The 17,805-nt window shown below is 37.3% G+C and overlaps 3 protein-coding genes across 3 annotated transcripts in view; all 3 read right to left on the bottom strand.

Annotated features, from left to right (window-relative positions):
- The window catches only part of LOC113651616 (aerolysin-like protein), a 382,868-nt gene that overhangs the window by 236,451 nt on the left and 128,612 nt on the right, over positions 1-17,805 (bottom strand). The gene's annotated exons all lie outside the window — the stretch shown is intronic.
- On the bottom strand, positions 716-1,689 carry LOC125138608 (aerolysin-like protein). Its single transcript, XM_047800508.1, has one exon. It carries the CDS (start codon positions 1,684-1,686, stop codon positions 739-741), a length of 948 nt encoding a protein of 315 aa, XP_047656464.1. The 5' UTR covers positions 1,687-1,689; the 3' UTR covers positions 716-738.
- LOC125138607 (aerolysin-like protein) lies at positions 9,722-13,548 on the bottom strand. Its single transcript, XM_047800506.1, has 2 exons — positions 13,177-13,548; positions 9,722-11,216 (listed from the first exon to the last, which is right to left on the bottom strand). Exon 2 carries the CDS (start codon positions 11,198-11,200, stop codon positions 10,241-10,243), a length of 960 nt encoding a protein of 319 aa, XP_047656462.1. The 5' UTR covers positions 11,201-11,216; positions 13,177-13,548; the 3' UTR covers positions 9,722-10,240.

Here is a 17,805-nt window from a genome sequence, read left to right as displayed (position 1 = left end):
TTTAAAGTACCCTGATAGATGAGTTTGCCATCAGACACCTTATCTACAGAGAACTTGGATAAGGTTAAGTAGCCACCAGTAATATGTGCCATGGGACTAGAAGCGGTCCTTTCCAAGGTTTTAAAACTCGAACAGCTAAACTGTTTAGTGGTAGTGCTCAGGAAGAATTTTGAATAATAAATAATTATGGAAAAAACAAGGCAAAAGCTTAGATTCAATTGAAACTGATTTTATTGATGGGAATCATAACATTATAATCTTCTGTAAATGTAAAAAGAAAAGAATCAAGTCCAGATATTAGACAAATCTACAGTCAAACTAAATATAAAAAAAAAACATGAAATGAGATGCTTTATTTATTACTCTAAATGTTTTGTAAAGATTTATTTTATTAATTAACAAAATGTGGTTTTGCACAATTTGAAGACCAGCAGAATAATTCAAATCACTGTTTTCTTTGGTTTACAGATTTTGAAAAAAATCAACTAAAAAAATCACCCATTCCACTAAATGCAGGATAAACATGTACATGCAAGATCATATAAGTCACAGCTGGACTCTAGTGTTCCATACACACAGCTCCAGTCAGCAAGAACTTTACTGAGATACTGAGTACAGTGATACTTAATGCACTAAATATGTTCCATTCATCTGTAACATTGATTATTAAATCTGAGTAAACATTTTGTAGTTAAACTTTTATAGTTTAGAATTCAAAGCTTGTTAGGCTGCATCAAGCTATTTGTTTGATTCATTCACAACCACGTTTCCATCAGAGTAAGCGACACCCTTGTAGGTTCCACTGGTTTTATACTCCAGCACACCGCCATTATAGCAGGTAATCTTCATGATGCCAGTGAATGGGAGATCAACTGTAGCCTGGCCAAGTGTGATGTCCACATCCATGGTTTTACCTGGAGGAACTTTAACAGGAAATGAGAAGAGCTCCATTTTCTCTGTACTGGTCTCTGAAGCATATGTATCTTCAACACCAAGAGTTAGTCCAAATCCTAATTTCTTTCCTGCAAGACATGGAATTCCTGCATTTATTTCTAGGCTGACTGTGAATTCAATTTTTCCCGTAACAGACCAGGAGGATACTTGGGTGATTTTTTTGGAGGTCTCAATTGTAAATTCTTGAGTTACAGAAGTGTTGTTCTGGTAGGACATGGATTTGATTTCTCCAACAGCCACTTTGGGATTCACATCATGAATGGTGGGATACACAACATTGCTAAGCTTAGCAGACTTGATGGTGTTGATGAACATGAAGCCTAAGCGATCAATGTCCCACCCTGAATGTCCTTTGATCCCCAAGCAGATCCCAGAAGCAACATCAACTGGAACTTCTGGTTTTAGACTTTTAGTTTCCAAGCTTGCATAGAACTCTCGGGAGTGATTTGTCTTGAATTTGATTGCACCCAGACGTGAACCATTTTTAATTGGCCAAAGTGAAAGGGAGGTGAAATGCTCTCCATCTTCAAATGTAAACTCTTTCAGAATCCCATCAGGCTTACCAAACTGCTCAGACCGGCCATCAGTAAACCACACCTTCACGGCTCTTAATGTGTAGGTACCTTCCCAAACCTGGATCGTTTTCAGCATGCTTCCATTTTCAGTGCCATTAAAATCGAAGGGACCTCCTCCCTGACCACCGACTTCAACAACATTTGCCAGGTATGACATGCTGTTCTTTTTGAGCCTAAAAAAAAACAAAGATGTCTAAGGAATTAACCTGATAAAAAGTTTTTATGAAAATATTTTGGTTAAGATCAAATCAAAGGAAGCATCAGCTACTGCTGATTATTTACTGCTTCAGCTCATAAATCTTTATCAACCATTTGTATCATTAGATGTTGTTTATCTTTTTTTTTTCATTTATTTTATCAGGTGACTTTATGCTTGTTAATAACCAGTGCATAGAGTTTGATTAAAAAAAAAAACATTCATTATTTATATTTATACATGGTTATTCTTTCCAAAAAAGTTTCCTTTAACTGAAGTTAACTAACATGAATAAACCATGTTTAACTCCATTGCTATAATAAAACACAGTTCAATCAGTTCACAGTTAAATAAAAATCAGTTAGTGTTCACACCCAAGGAGGATTTTGTACGACAGAAAATGTTCACAATCGATCTTTCATACAGTAATTATAAAGCTATAGTACTCTAATCAGGGTTCTTACAAATTTTTACCAGTAAAATTCCATGACTAAATAAATATTCATGAACTAATATTTCATGAAATGTCTATGTATACATGTAAATAAGAAGAAAATCCATGTTACACCCAACAGATTTTTACTAAAATAAATGACAAGCTTTGTAGTGTAGAATACAGAAAATAACATTTATTTAAATAATGCTTGCACAGTAACAAAGTTTCATAACATAATACATTAAACCCTGAGAACCGCTTAGAAATGGATTAACGTACTGTAATCCATGGAGATAATTAACATTAATCAAGGGGAAGCAACAATGTTTAACTAAAATATAAATAAAAGTGTCCAACAACACTGTCTTTAACTTTATCTGCCATAAATTAACCTCACTTAATAACGGTCTTTAACAAGTTAACTTATTTGATTTCTATGTCGTGTCAAAACAATCAACACCATTTATTTTTTTCATTTCTGAAAGCTTCTCATCAATCTGTTTTGCAATTTTGAGCAGAGATGCTTTATTTTCTTATCTTAGCCATCTCCTTTTTTTCAAATCTTCCAGCTCATCGATGAAAGCCTTCCTTTTCAATTCAACAGCTCTTTGTTGGTTCTTTCTTTCTCTTCTCTTCATCCAGGTACCCATGGTACTTCTGCCTGGCTCCTGCAGCTAAAAGGAGCAGCTCCTTTGTGATTTCTACCTTGGTTACGCCCCCTACAGATCTGACATGGTCAACAACGAGCCTCTGAGTCACCAGAGATTAATTCATTGTTGATTGAAAAACCTCTTTTGACGCTTGCCTGATCATGTAATAAGACAAGAAGAATCTTCACCACATTCCACACTCTGGAAAGTGATGGTTTTGTTCCCATTGTCTCATACAGCATGGTGTCCACTCGAGCGGTTTTGGGGTCAAATTCCCTGAATTTAACCTGAAGAGCAGCTAAATCACAAAACTTTCTAAACTCTCTAAGGATATCGTTGCACCCTGCCTCATTTACATGTTTAGCTTCAACAAGTATGTGCAACATCCTTCTCATTTGAGTTAGGCAGAGTTCCTTACTTTCAACCATGCGTCTCGGGTCAAGGTACTGCATGCTTCTCACTAACGAGTGATGCACTGAAGCCTTTTTCAGCAACTTCTCAAGGAGTGTGATCAAGAGTTTCTTGCAGTCCATCTTAATCTCTAGTCTCTGCCTATTTGAAATTTTTTTGGAAGACTTGAGTTGCGTCAGGGTTGCTTCTGCCACCCTGCAAACTCAGTATCAATCTGAGAACTGTCCTTGAGCAGACTGCTGTCTTGAACAGGGACATGGAAGAGCTTTAGAGTGGATGTGACCTCTTCCAGATGCATTTCCTTCAGAAATCATCCCATGATGCCTGTGAAAAAGTAAAAAGAAGTGATTGTATTCTTCAGTTTGATAAGTTAATTTGCAAATTTACGAGCCAAATTAAATTTACAAATGTATCTTTTGAGCTAAAAACAACTGATACTTTTACTTATTTAACCATCAATTAATTTATTAAACTACAAGAATAAACATTACATGAACTGTTAGCTAAAAACAAACCAATAAATTGGTCTAAACAGTAATAATAAAATAATAAACATGTTACTTTAACTTTCAATCTCATATACTGTATAATAACAACAAGTGATTGTGCTTGTGCCTCCCTCAGTTAATCTTCTTCTTCTTCTTCTTCTTCTTCTTCTTCTTCTTCTTCTTCTTCTTCTTCTTCTTCTTCTTCTTCTCCTTCTTCTTCTTTTGGCTTTTCCCTTTAGGGGTCGCTACCGCGAATCATCTCTCCTCACCTATCCCTATCTTCTGCATCCTCAACACTTGCACACACTACTGTAGCTTCATATCCTCATTAATTACATCCATATACCTCCTCTTTGGCCTTCCTCTTTGGCTCCTGCCTGGCAGCTCCATATCCAACATTCTCACTTTCCCTCCTCTGAACATGTCCAAACCATCTTAATCTGGCCTCTCTAACTTTGTCTCCCAAACGTCCAACATGGGCTGTCCCTCTGATGTACTCGTTCCTAATCCTCCCTCAGTTAATGTGGTGGCAAAAAAAATAACCTTTGCGGTTTGGTCAGTAGGTGATGCTCAATTTTATTAGCTTTAATAAAATGCGTCTCTAAACAGAGATTCCACTGCCCTGCATATGACATTTCTAAACACAAAAACATGCTATTTTTAAACTATTTAAACATATTCAAATTCTTGCTCTAGATTTTATTTTTGCATGAGTTTCTGAATGTTTGTACTGCAGTATAATTACATAAGTATATAAACATTATAAGCAATCACACTATTTTTGTTTATCCTTACCTTTAATCAGTTTGTACATATCACCAGAGAGAAACGGCAGCATTGGTTGGTCAGTCTGATACACGGTGAGGAAGAGGTTGATTTCTCTCACAATGCTGTTGAATATTCCCACTTTCACAGTCAAGAGGGGATCAGCAAAGTGCATCTTCATCTCTTCAAATTACTTTACTTTTGGATTGGGTAGTTCACCTCTCTCCACCATCTCGATGTATTGTTTGACGTGTGGCCGGAGTATCAATCATCTTTCAGAAATGTTGACATTCTCAAACCACCAGTGCTTACAAAATGTAGTAATGGGAGTTTTACAACTGGTTGCTGTCATGAAATCTCATAAAAGAGCATAACATAGATGCTTTGCTTCTATATACATCTGCCAAAGTCAGTTTCTTAAAATAAGCAAAGCCGCATGCAAAGCTGGCCGCTATCTTGCCATCTGGGAACATAGTCTGAAAAATCTGGCCTGTGTCTTCACAAGACTTGTAGGAATGTGCGAATTAGCCACCTTTAGCGCCCACAGTACCTCTGCAGTTAGGGTTTCTGAAACTGTGTTACCTCACACAGAGAACGTCACGATACGGATCGTGCGAACGTAAACTATTGTAATTTAACCAATATTATCAACTATATTCGAATATACAGAGATTGTGAAACAATTGTTCCATGACTTTCCAAAACTCTCTGGGTTAATTTATTTTTCCAAAACTTTTCCAGGCCTGGAAATTGTCATTTTAAAATTCCATGACTTTTCCAGGTTTTTCATGACCGTACGAACCCTGTCTAATCTACATACACAGTTAATAACCTACATAATGTAATCAAGAATATACAGCACAGGTTAATTACCTTAAAATGTCCACAATGAAGTGATTTATTTTTATATTACACAATGAAGTGAGTTATTATTTAATCCACATTTCTTTGTCTCACAGAAACTTTTGATAACATCTTGGAAAGGAATCATAGTTTCTGTAACTGTTAAGATGAAATTTTTCTCCTACTGAAAAAATTTCAATCTGTTTAAAATATAGCATCAAACAATCATTACACTCCAAGTTAGCAGAGGGTGCCATCCTTGGTGTTCTAATCACCTACTTGGTTACTTCACCCAATTCCTGTTTGCATATAAAAAAGCAGATGGACCAGAGAGTCAGTGTGGTTTTTTTTTAGTTTGCTTGACGTTTGTATAAGTCCTGAGTCATGTTTTTTTCTGTAAAACATGAAAATCAGCATTTCAGTAATTCAGTTCCAAAAAAATATCCATCATTCTGAGCAGCCTGAAGGAATCTGGTGGATTTTGCTCAAAAGATTGACAATTTATGATCATGGGATTATTTTTGATTGACATCAATGGGCATTTTAGCCAATTTGAGCTTCTGTATCAGAAAAATGTCATAACTCAACTTTCCAGCATGATATGATACCTTATTCATGGGTCTATGACAAACGGTGCAGGACTAGTTATGAGACAATTTTTTTACGTAATAATAATAATAATAATAATAATAATAATAATAATAATAATAATAATAATAATAATAATAATAATAATAGGCACATGAGACAGTAATAGTGTGTTTTGCTTCACAAGCAAGACTAATTAATCAACAAGGTCTTACTGGATGCAGGAAAGGAAGTGGATTAGCGCAATACAGTACTGCACTTAGATTAGATTAAACTGGTTTAGATTAAGCCTTTTTACAAAGTCCATGTACAGAACCAAAGAAATTCACTTAGCATCTAACTGATCATTAATGTACCATGAACTACTATACACAAATCTCGTATATGAAAGTAACTATACATTTTGCCTCCTCATAAAACATTTTGTAATGATGGAGCATCCTACAGAGCATCTTACATTTAGATGGACAAGGTGAAAGATTTACATCCATAGTGATTACATACCTTGGTTGAATAAGGGCTGAATCCGACGTGGATTTCCTCAGATTGCTGTCTTAATACTGAAAGCAAAAGAGTTCAAGACACTGCAGCAGCACAGAGAGTACACACAAAATAATCAATATGTAACCTGATTCCAGTGATGTACTTCCGTTTTCTTGCCGGAGTACAGTGATACATTATGCACTATATATTTTTCATGCATCTCTAACATTGATAATTAAACATGATTAGATATGAGTACACATATTGTGGTTAACATTTTGTGGGTGAAATGTTTATAGAATGTAATTTAAAGCTTGTTAGACTGCTAAAATCTTTTTATTTTTCATTAACAACCACTTTTACACCAGAGCTTACTCTGGCTTACTCTGGTGTAAAAGTGGTTGTTAATGAAAAATAAGCAACACCCTTGTAGATTCCACTGGTTTTAAGCTCCAGCACGGCGTCATTACAGCAGGTAATCTTGATGAGGCCAGTAAATGAGAGCTTGACTTTAGCTTCACTAATTATGATGTACACATTCACGGTTTTACGTGGAGGAACTTTAAGAGGAAATGAGATGATCTCTGTTTTCTCTTTAGTGGTCTCTGAAGCATATGTACCCTCAACTCCAACTTTAAATTGATATGCATTACTGCCTTTCACAAGAATTGGAATTCCAGCTTCTATGTTCAGGTTGACTGATAATTCTAATCTGACATTAACAGACCAGGAGGATTTTTGTATGATTTTTTTGGAGGTCTCAATTGTGTAGCCTTGAGGTACAGAAGTGTTTTTCTTGTAGGCCATGGATTTAATTACTTCTTCGGAGACTTTGGGTTTCATACCCAAAGTTTTGGTGTTATACACAACATCGGTAAGCTCAGCAGACTTGATGGTGTTGATGAACATAAAGCCTAAGGAAAATAAAAGTTTATTTACTTTTCCTCTGATTCCCACAAAGACCCCAGAAGCCACATCCACATCAACTTCACCTTCTGATTTTCATTCCTGCATAGAATTTGCGGGAGAGATTTGTCTGAAATTTAATTCCACTGTTTTGTATCTTTATCTGGCCAAAGTGAAAGGGAGGTGAAATACTCTCATCTTTAAATGTAAACTTAGACCGATGCCCACTAGATTAACCATGATGTTTTGACTTTCCACCAGTAAGCCACATCTTAATGTCTTTCACCTTCCTGTCACGACCCAAACATACAGTAGATCTTTCTCAAGGTGCTTCCAGATTTACTGTCTTCAAAACTAAAGGCTGTTCCTTCTTTCCCTCCGACTTCATCAGTTTCTGCAAGGTACGACATGATCTTGCTCTTAAACTTCAGACAATCGATCAAAAAAGACAATCACTCTCTCTCACTCACTCATTTTCTACCGCTTATCCGAACTACCTCGGGTCACGGGGAGCCTCTCAGGCGTCTTTGGGCATCAAGGCAGGATACACCCTGGATGGAGTGCCAACCCATCGCAGGGCACACACACACTCTCTCATTCACTCACACACTCACACACTCCGGACAATTTTCCAGAGATGCCAATCAACCTACCATGCATGTCTTTGGACCGGAGGAGGAAACCGGAGTACCCGGAGGAAACCCCAGAGGCATGCATGGTCGGTTGATTGGCATCTCTGGAAAATTGTCCGTAGTGTGTGATTGCGTGACTGAATGAGAGTGTGTGTGTGTCCAGCGATGGTTTGGCACTCCGTCCATGGTGTATCCTGCCTTGATGCCCGATGACGCCCCGTGACCCGAGGTAGTTCGGATAAGTTGTAGAAGATGAATGAATGAATGAATAAATTGTGAAGAAGAGATCCAGAATTAAGCTGGTTCAACAAAAGGACAAACAGAAACTGTACCTAGATTGTTGGATAAAGACCAATTTTGCTGATCATAGAATTGCTATAAGTTTTCTTTATCTTTTTTATGAGCATTTGTAATTTTTTGTATACTCAAGAAATGATATAATGTTCAGCAGCAGGTTTAAATGTCAAGACAGTGAGTAAAATCGTGATCTGAAATCACAAGGTTTCATAATATGTAACCAGAGCTTAAGCACACACACACAGTAAGCAGTGGCAAATATGTTTGAGAACCCTGACAAGATGGTATTGGGAAAAATAATGTTGTTGGGAAGCATAACAGGATGTTGTTGTAAAAAAAATAATGTTATAGAGAAGCATAATGACGTTAAGAAACATACTAATAAATGGTATAAAAAGGGTTTTAGAACCGGTTATTAGTGTGCATTTAACTAGAGGCAAGCTTAGTGTGTTATACTCAGTTATTGCTAATAGTGTGTGCATCAGGGAACAAACACAAGCTTACACTTGGAGAGTATTTTACTTCACACATATTACACACATTTATCTGTATTACATTACTTTTAATAAAAACAAGGCCTCCCATTGTGATGACCCTGAAAAGACAAGAAGGTCTAAATCTGACTCCATTATCTAAAGATTCAAACAATAGATTAGGTAGAAGAACTTGAAGAGGATCCTTTGTTAGAAGACTGAGGGACTTTGAAGGACACCTGCTTTCAAGGTAAGACCAGCTCTGATAGTTGATCTTGTGTTTTCAAAACTAACCCGGGCAATCTAGAACACATTCCTTAGTAGGATTGTGGAAGGGTTTCCTACGCAATCCGAAAACAAGTGTCACTAAGGGACGTACGGCAGCATAAATTACTTCAGTGTGCATGAGCATGTGTGCTTAATAAAAAGCTGGAAAGTGGAAGTAAATTAAAGCTCTGTTGTTAGGGAGTCTGTTAAAGAGGCATGTTTAAAACCAGTCATTCATTATTTATACATGGTAATGCTTTACAATAAGTTTTCCTTAATTTAAAGAGGCTACACAATAGCCAATCAGAAAATAGCACTATTGTAATGCAGCAACCAATGAAAAAAAAGCATATCCTGGAATTGTTCACCATCAACCTTGTTCACCCACAGAGAAAGCCACTGGAGCTGTGAGTATCACTTTGAGCACAGAATAAGTCATGATCTCCTGTTTTAATGTTACATCAAATTCACAACTTGTTTGATACAAACAATGACATTTTGACTGCTGTTAGAGACCTTTCCCAGATAATCAGCATCAGCTTTTCATGAGTTTCTATAACTTGAAATAGTGTATGAGTGTTTGTTTACTCCAGCAATGTACTAACATTTTACTGGGAAGACTGGGACTAGAAACAGACCTTTGCAAGGTTATAAAACTCGAACAAGAAAACTGTTTAGTGGTAGTGCTCAGGAAGAATCTAGAATAATACATAATTATGGAAAAAACAAGACAGAAGCTTAGTTTTGATTTAAACTGGTTTTATTGATGGGAATCATAACATTATAATCTTCTGTAAATGTAAAAAGAAAAGAATCAAGTCCAGTTATTACACAAAGCTAAAGTCAAACTAAATATAAAAAAAAACATGAATTGAGATGCTTTATTTATCACTCAAAACGTTTTGTAAAGATTTATTTTATTAATCAAAAAAATGTGGCTTTGCACCATTTGCAGAATGGTGACCAGACCAGCAGAATAAAACAAATCACTGTTTTCTTTGGTTTTCAGATTTTGAAAAAATCAACTAAAAAAAAAAATCACCCATTCCACTAAATGCAGGATAAACATAAAATGCAAGATCATATAAGTCACAGCTGGACTCCAGTGTTCCACACACACAGCTCCAGTCAGCAAGAACTTTAGTGAGATACTGAGTACAGTGATACATAATGCACTAAATATGTTCCATACATCTGTAACATTGATTATTAAACATTATCAAATATGAGTACACATTTTGTAGTTACATATTTATAGAATTGAATTCAAAGCTTTTTAGGCTGCACCAAGTATGCATGATTGATTCACAGCCACTTTTCCATCAGAGTAAGCGACACCCTTGTAGGTTCCACTGGTTTTATACTCCAGCACACCGCCATTATAGCAGGTAATCTTCATGATGCCAGTGAATGGGAGATCAACTGTAGCCCGGCCAAGTGTGATGTCCACATCCACGGTTAAAAATGCAGGAACTTTAACAGGAAATAAGAAGAACTCCATTTTCTCTGCCCTGTACTTTGAAGGATATGTACCCTCAACTGCATTATTTAATTGATAGCCTGATTTCCCCTCCACAAGCTGTGGAATTCTTGCATTTACTTCCAGCCTGAATGTGATTTCCAGTTTTCCCGTAACAGACCAGGAGGATTTTTGGGTGACTTTTGTGGAGGCCTCAATTGGATATTCTTGAGTTTCAGAAGTGTTGTTCTGGTACAACATGGATTTGATTTCTTCAACAGTCACTTGGGGTATTACATCAGAAATGGTGGGATAGACAACATTGGTAAGCTCAACAGACTGGACAGGGTTGATGAACATGAAGCTAAAGCGATCAATATCAGACCCTGAACGTCCTTTGATTCCGATGCAGATCCCAGAAGCAACATCAACTGGAATTTGTATATTTACAGGACCATTTGTCAAGCTTGCATAGAACTCTCGTGAGTGACTTGTCTTGAATTTGATTGCACCCAGACGTGTAACATCTTGATTTGGCCAAAGTGAAAGGGAGGTGAAATGCTCTCCATCTTCAAATGTAAACTCTTTCAGAATCCCAGCAGGAACACCAAACTGCTTGGACTGGCCATCAGTAAGCCACACCTTCATGGCTTTTATCTTGTAGTCACCTTCCCAAACCTGAATCGTTTTCAGCATGCTTCCGTCTTTAGTGCCATTAAAATCGAAGGGACCTCCTCCCTGACCACCAACTTCAACAACAGGTGCCAGGTATGACATGCTGTTCTTCTTGAGCCTAAAAAATAAACAAATATGCCTCAGGAATTAACTTGATAAAATAAAATAATATTTTGGTTAAGATTAAATAAAGGGAAGTATCAGCTACTGCTGATTTTATTTCCTGATTCAGCTCATAAATCTTTATCAACCATTTGTATCATTAGATGTTGTTTATCTTTTTTTTTTATATTTATTATATTAGGTGACTTTATGCTTGCTAATAACCAGTGCATAGAGTTTGATAAAAAATCATTCATTATTTATATTTATACATGGCTATTCTTTCCAAAAAAGTTTCCTTTAACTGAAGTTAACTAACATGAATAAACCATGTTTAACCCCATTGCTATAATAAAACACAAGCGGATTTCACTTACATGAAAAAAGTCGGTCATGTTAACATTGTTCAGTTAATGTGTTCACACGTTATGTTTTGCATGACAGAAAATGTTCAGAATCGAGCTTTCATAATATATAGCGTTCAGGGTCAGTTCAGGCAGGCCACATAGTCAAGCTCGGCTACTCAGGACTTCTGCTAGTTCCCAGAATATCTAAGTCTACTAAAGGTGGTAGAGCGTTTTCTTATTTAGCTCTCAAACTTTCGAATCGTCTTCCTGCTAGTGTTCGGGGCTCAGACACACTTTCACAGTTTAAATGTAGATTAAAAACTCATCTCTTTAGTCAGGTGTACACACACACACACATATACACACACACACACACACACACATAATTACATCCCATAAAATTATGCACCATTAAATTATACTTGCACTTTTTTATGAACAGGAGATATGTTAATCCCTCTACAATGCTTTTCTCTTTCACACCCATCCTGAGGCATCCAGACATAGTACCAGCTCTGATCATCTTCCATGCGATGAAGATTATGGACCTCCACTGAGATGAGACTGACTCTGAGAATCCTGAGACATCTAGAGATCTACCAGCTCCAGTTGGACTCTATGATACCAAGAGGAGCTCTGAACTCCATGTGACCCTTACACCAATACAACTGTTTGACTGTATATTTGTAATCACACCCTCTAGTGTCAATCATATGAGGATGGGTTCCCCTTTGAGTCTGGTTCCTCTAAAGGCTTCTTCCTTTGCCAATTTAAGAGAGTTTTTTAAGGGAGTATATATATATATATATATATATATATATATATATATATATATATATATATATATATATATATATGTAAAATACATATAAAATATATGTTTTGAATTTTACTATATAAATTCTCTAAATTTCTCTTTATGTTTACCTTCTGTTCTATGTTTATGTTCCGAAAAGCTGCTTTGAGACAATTCCATTGTAAAAAGCGCTATACAAATAAACTTGAATCGAACTGAATTGAATAACCTACATAATGTAATCAGGAATATACAGCACAGGTTAATTACCTTAAAATGTCAGAACATCTAAGACACATTTCTGTGTCTCACAAACTTTTGATAACACCTTGGAAGGGAAGCTATTTGTTACTACATGCTATTGAATCCTATTGAACATCTTTGGAAAAAGCTGAAACATGTGATCTGATCATCTGATCAACAGACATGTTTTTTAATAACCAAAGAAGAGGGTGTTAACTGGCATAATTCAGAACTCTGAATTTTATTTTATTTTATTTATTTTATTAAATTTCAAAAAATCAGTATTCAGACATCAGAAGTAACTAATAAACAAGGTGTAATGTGATAAAGTGGAGTCCTACAGAGCTTTATGTCTCTTATGCCACACCAATTTACTTTACCAGTACTAACACATTTTATTTATTAATGATTAACGCACTGACAAACCACACTGTAATAGAAAATGATCAGAATTAAGCTTTCATAATATGAGTTAAACATTATCATATACATTAACTATAATGCTGTAATACTATAATCTACATACGCAGTAATCTACATACACAGTTAATAACCTACATAATGTCATCAAGAAAAAACTGCACACTTACAAGGAACTGATGAAGCAGGTGGCAAGAAATGTCTTCTTTAAAAGACGTCTTGTGGATGAGACAGAAGCTTCATGCTCTCTTATTTATATCGAATAAAAAGGGTGGTCCTGGACCTTACACCACACTTCCAAGTAATAAGTGTGTGTGTGTGTGTGTGTGTGTGTGTGTGTGTGTGTGTGTGTGTGTGTGTGTGTGTGTGTGTGTGTGTGTGTGTGTGTGTGTGTCCACGCTGTTGGTTGGAAATCAGATTTCACATGACTTTCACCTCTCAGTGTTTAATTTCCTTAAACTGTCAGGAAGAACAATAATGTGGTTTATTATTTAGTGAACATTCCTTTGTGTCACTCAACCTTGTGATGACATCTTAACACGGAATCATGTTTTCTGTAACAGATACAGTGGAATTTTTCTCCAAACCACAAAACATTTAGTCTGTTTATAAAAAGTATGAGAAATCTACAATGTCTTCTCTGTTGCATCCATTGGAAGCTCTATAGGCTTTAGATCAGGGCTCTGGAAATGTTCTATCAAAAAGCATTTTAAGTTGCCTTCAAACCATCAAAAGGTCTGCTTCCAGTCCCAGAAAAAGTTTCTAAATGCTGGATTAAACCTTATCCAAGTTCTCTGTAATATAATTTAATAGTTTAATATACAGTACAGGACACCTGGACACCACAGCCATGTGTACAGTATGTCCCCAAAGTGTTCCACCAAAACTGAAGGTAAAGTGTTGTCTATAATATGTAGGATTACATTTCAGTGTAACTAAGAGGCTTATACCTGTTCCTGCATCTCAATGCTCCTGTGTACAAAGCCAGTTCCATGAAGATCTCCATGATGTGTTGGAGGTTGGAGTGGAAGATCTCGAGTGTCCAGAGCCCTGAATCTGAATGAGTGATACTTTTGGTTGATTATTTCCTCCCAATCTCAGCACAGAAATGTAAACCCTGAGCTCTCATCCTGGTGCAACGTGTTTTATGCTTGCGTCTGGTTTCTTTAAAAAGATCATTCAATAAACAGATTGTTAACACGGCTGTCTGTCTCAACATCCTTCACTTCTTTTAAAGCACAAAGCATTTTTGAATCATATATTTTAAATAAACTGGATTAATTTCTTGGACAGCATTAAGAACTTCCCCCTTTATAATGAAAACAAACCCATTTTAGCAGGTTATATGTTTCCAGTGAGGTTCTATCATTCTTTAATAAGAGAAGATATTAAATGTGTGTCTGATCGACTGAAGAGACATCAGAGTGGGGATGATGATGGTAACACATGGCACATAGAGGAACATATTAAAGGAATCCATATGAGCTGCTTAATAAACCTGGTGTGTTGCCAAACCTATAAAACAAATGAGTAATGAACGGAATATTTACACACATATAGCATTAAAAATTTATTTATCACATGAAACTAAGTAAAGCTGGAATTATTAAGGAATAAAACAATCACTGATGGAAAAATACTCATACATGAATCTAGTCTTTTCACCTTCAGTTTGATTTTCCTATAACAGCACATCGTTATAATAAACAGACATTTTAACAATATTTTATACTTAAATTTGAGGGTATTTCTTACACTATAACAGCTATAAATGGTCATCCCTTAACCTCACTTTCTTCTTCTTCTTCTAAATTTGTATGTTTCATATCATGAAAACCTAAACATTGTTGAATTTAGTAAAAACAAATGAGAACAATACAGGATAATAAAATATAGCAAATGAAGGCATATTGTTAAGATTATGTGATCACCTGATCTATAACACCTAAATCTGAGTAACTGGAAATGATCCACAACTTACAAAGACTATTCTATGCTCAATTAATCAGTCACCTCCAGACAACAAGGTTTATTTTACACAGTTCCTTAAAACGAACCTTTCCTGTTACATTGCTAATACCTACACTTTTCTTACTTGTGTCTTCAGCAATCATCTTTGTTATTTTGCTCTTTATGAAACTGAAGACTTCTGGAGAATATTTATTTTGTCAAAGGTACATTTATTGGTCACACAAAGGAACATGAAGTACTAAATGGCTCCATTGTGCATTTATAAGCTTTACATTTACATTTACAGCATTTGGCAGACGCCCTTATCCAGAGTGATGTAAATAAGTGCTTAAATCTCTTACATTGAATACATTAATGCTGTCTCACTAGGTTACATACTTAAGATACCATGAGTTTAAAACATTTTTTTCAAAGTTACAATGAAAAAGTATCAAAGGGTTTTTTTTTTTGTTTTTTTTTTTTTTTAATGCAAAAGATAGGGAAATAAGTGCTAGTTGAAGTGTTTTCTGAATAAGTTTTGAAAATATCCAGTGACTCAGCTGTCTGGACCTCTAGGGGAAGTTCATTCCACCACCTTGGTGCCAGAACAGAGAAGAGTCTTGTAGTATACTTGTCTCTTACCCTGAGAGATGGTGGAACCAGTCGAGCAGTGCTGGTAGATCGGAGGGTGCGGGGTGCAGTGCGAGGAGTGATGGAGGAGTAAGGGCTTTGAGGTAAGAGGGAGATGGTCCATTTTTGGCTTTGTAGGCCAGCATCAGTGTTTTGAGTCTGATGCATGCAGCTACCGGAAGCCAGTGGAGGGATCGCAGCAGCGGGGTGGTATGCAAGAACTTTGGCAGGTTGAAAACAAGCCGGGCAGTTGCATTTTGGATCATTAGCAGATTGCGTTCATAGGTAGACCTGCCAGCAGTGCATTGCAGTAATCCAGTCTAGAAATGACAAGAGACTGAACAAGTACCTGAGCAGCCTGTGTGGACAAAAATGACCGAATCCTTCTAATGTTGTAGAGTAGAAACCGACATGAGCGCGTCACATTAGCAACATGAGAGGAAAAGGACAGTTGATTGTCCATGGTTACCACAAGGTTGCGAGCTGTGGCTGAAGGGGAGATCAGATCGTTGTGCAAGGATATAGCAAGATCATGACCTGGGGATGAATCACCTGGAATGAACAGCAGTTCAGTTTTGCTAGGATTGAGCTTTAAGTCATCCATGATGATATTTCTGCCAGACATGCTGAGATCTGTAGAAGATAGAGAAGATAAGTTGTGTATCATCAGCATAGCAGTGGTAAGAGAATCCAAGCGAGGAAAAAACTTCACCAAGAGAGTGATTATACAGGGAGGAAAAAAGAGTACCAAGTACTGAGCCCTGTGGGATGCCAGTGGAGAGTCTGCGTGGAGCAGATGTCACTCCCGTCCATGTTACCTGATATGAGCATCCTTCCAGGTAGGAAGCAAACCATTCCCAATCTGATCCGCAAATCCCAAGACTCCTGAGGGTGGATAAGAGAGTCTTGTTGTTGACCGTATCAAACGCTGCTGAAAGGTCAAGGGGGATAAGGACGGATGAGAGTTTGGCTGATCTAGCATCATGCGGTTTCTCAAAGACATCCAAAAGGGCTGTCTCTGTGGAATGAGCTGCTTTAAAGCCAGACTGGTTGGGATATTGGAGGTTGTTCTGTGAGAGAATTTTTGAAAGAAACGAGAGAAGTGATAACGATCTGTAGTTACTGGTGTCTGATGGATCCAGAGCAGGTTTCTTTAGGATGGAAATAACCCTAGCTCTCTTTAAAGCAGTTGGTACCTGACCAGATGCTATGGATCTATTGATGATAGTGGTAATGAAGGGCAAAAGGTTTTGCGAGATGGTCTGAAGCACAATGGAAGGGAGTGGATCCAATGGGCAGGTGGTAGGATTGCAGGACTGGATGAGTTGTAAAATCTCTTCTGCTGCTACATTTGAGAAATGTGACAACGATGGTGTAGGGGAATCTATACTCTGAGATGTAAGTGCAGTCGGGGCTGAAGTAAAGGTCCGACAGATTTCTTCAATCTTCTCCTGGTAGAAAGAAGCAAAGTCTTCTGCAGTCAGGGAGGATGAAAAAGGAGGAGCCAGGGGTTGAGCAGAGAAGAGATGATGATGTGGAATTTCCGAGAGTCATTTGAGGAAGCTTCAAGCTTTTCCTTGTAGAAGGAAGTCTTGGCAGAAGTCACATCTGAGGAGAACTTGGCAAGGAGTGTTCAGTAAGAATCAAGATCTGCATCAAGTTGTGATTTCTTCCACTTTCTCTCGGATGATCTTACCTCTCTTCGATTGTTGCGCAGCACATCTGAAAGCCAAGGAGCAAAACAAGAAGTTTTCTTGAGTTTAGTGGACATAGGGCAGAGGAAGTCCATAGTTGAGGAAAGAGATGAAAGGAAAGTATCTGTGGCTGAGTCCAAGGGTAGTGAGGAAAAAGACTCAGGATCAGGAAGAGAAGAAAGAGTGCCAAAAGCTACAGAAGAAGGGGACACAGAGTGAAGGTTGAGGCGGGTAAGAGCGAGGGGGTGAGAGGTAGTTTTAGGTAGGGTAGGGAGAGTGATGGTGGAGGATACCAAGTGATGATCGGAAACGTGTAGTGGGGTAGCAGTCACGTCTGTTGCTGAAGAAGGATGGGTGAAAACCAGGTCCAATACATTGCCTCCTTTGTGTGTGGGGTGTTGCTGTTGAGTGTCAGGGCGAATGAGTCGAGAAGAATCAGGAGGGATGAAGATTGAAGATTGTCAGAGGGGAGGTTGAAGTCACCAAGCACCATCAGAGGGGAGCTATTGGAAGGGAAAACACTAA

The sequence above is a fragment of the Tachysurus fulvidraco genome, chromosome 15 (assembly GCF_022655615.1).
Source record: "Tachysurus fulvidraco isolate hzauxx_2018 chromosome 15, HZAU_PFXX_2.0, whole genome shotgun sequence".
NCBI classification, from domain to species: Eukaryota; Metazoa; Chordata; class Actinopteri; order Siluriformes; family Bagridae; genus Tachysurus; species Tachysurus fulvidraco.
This window is presented reverse-complemented; position numbering and strand designations above follow the sequence as displayed.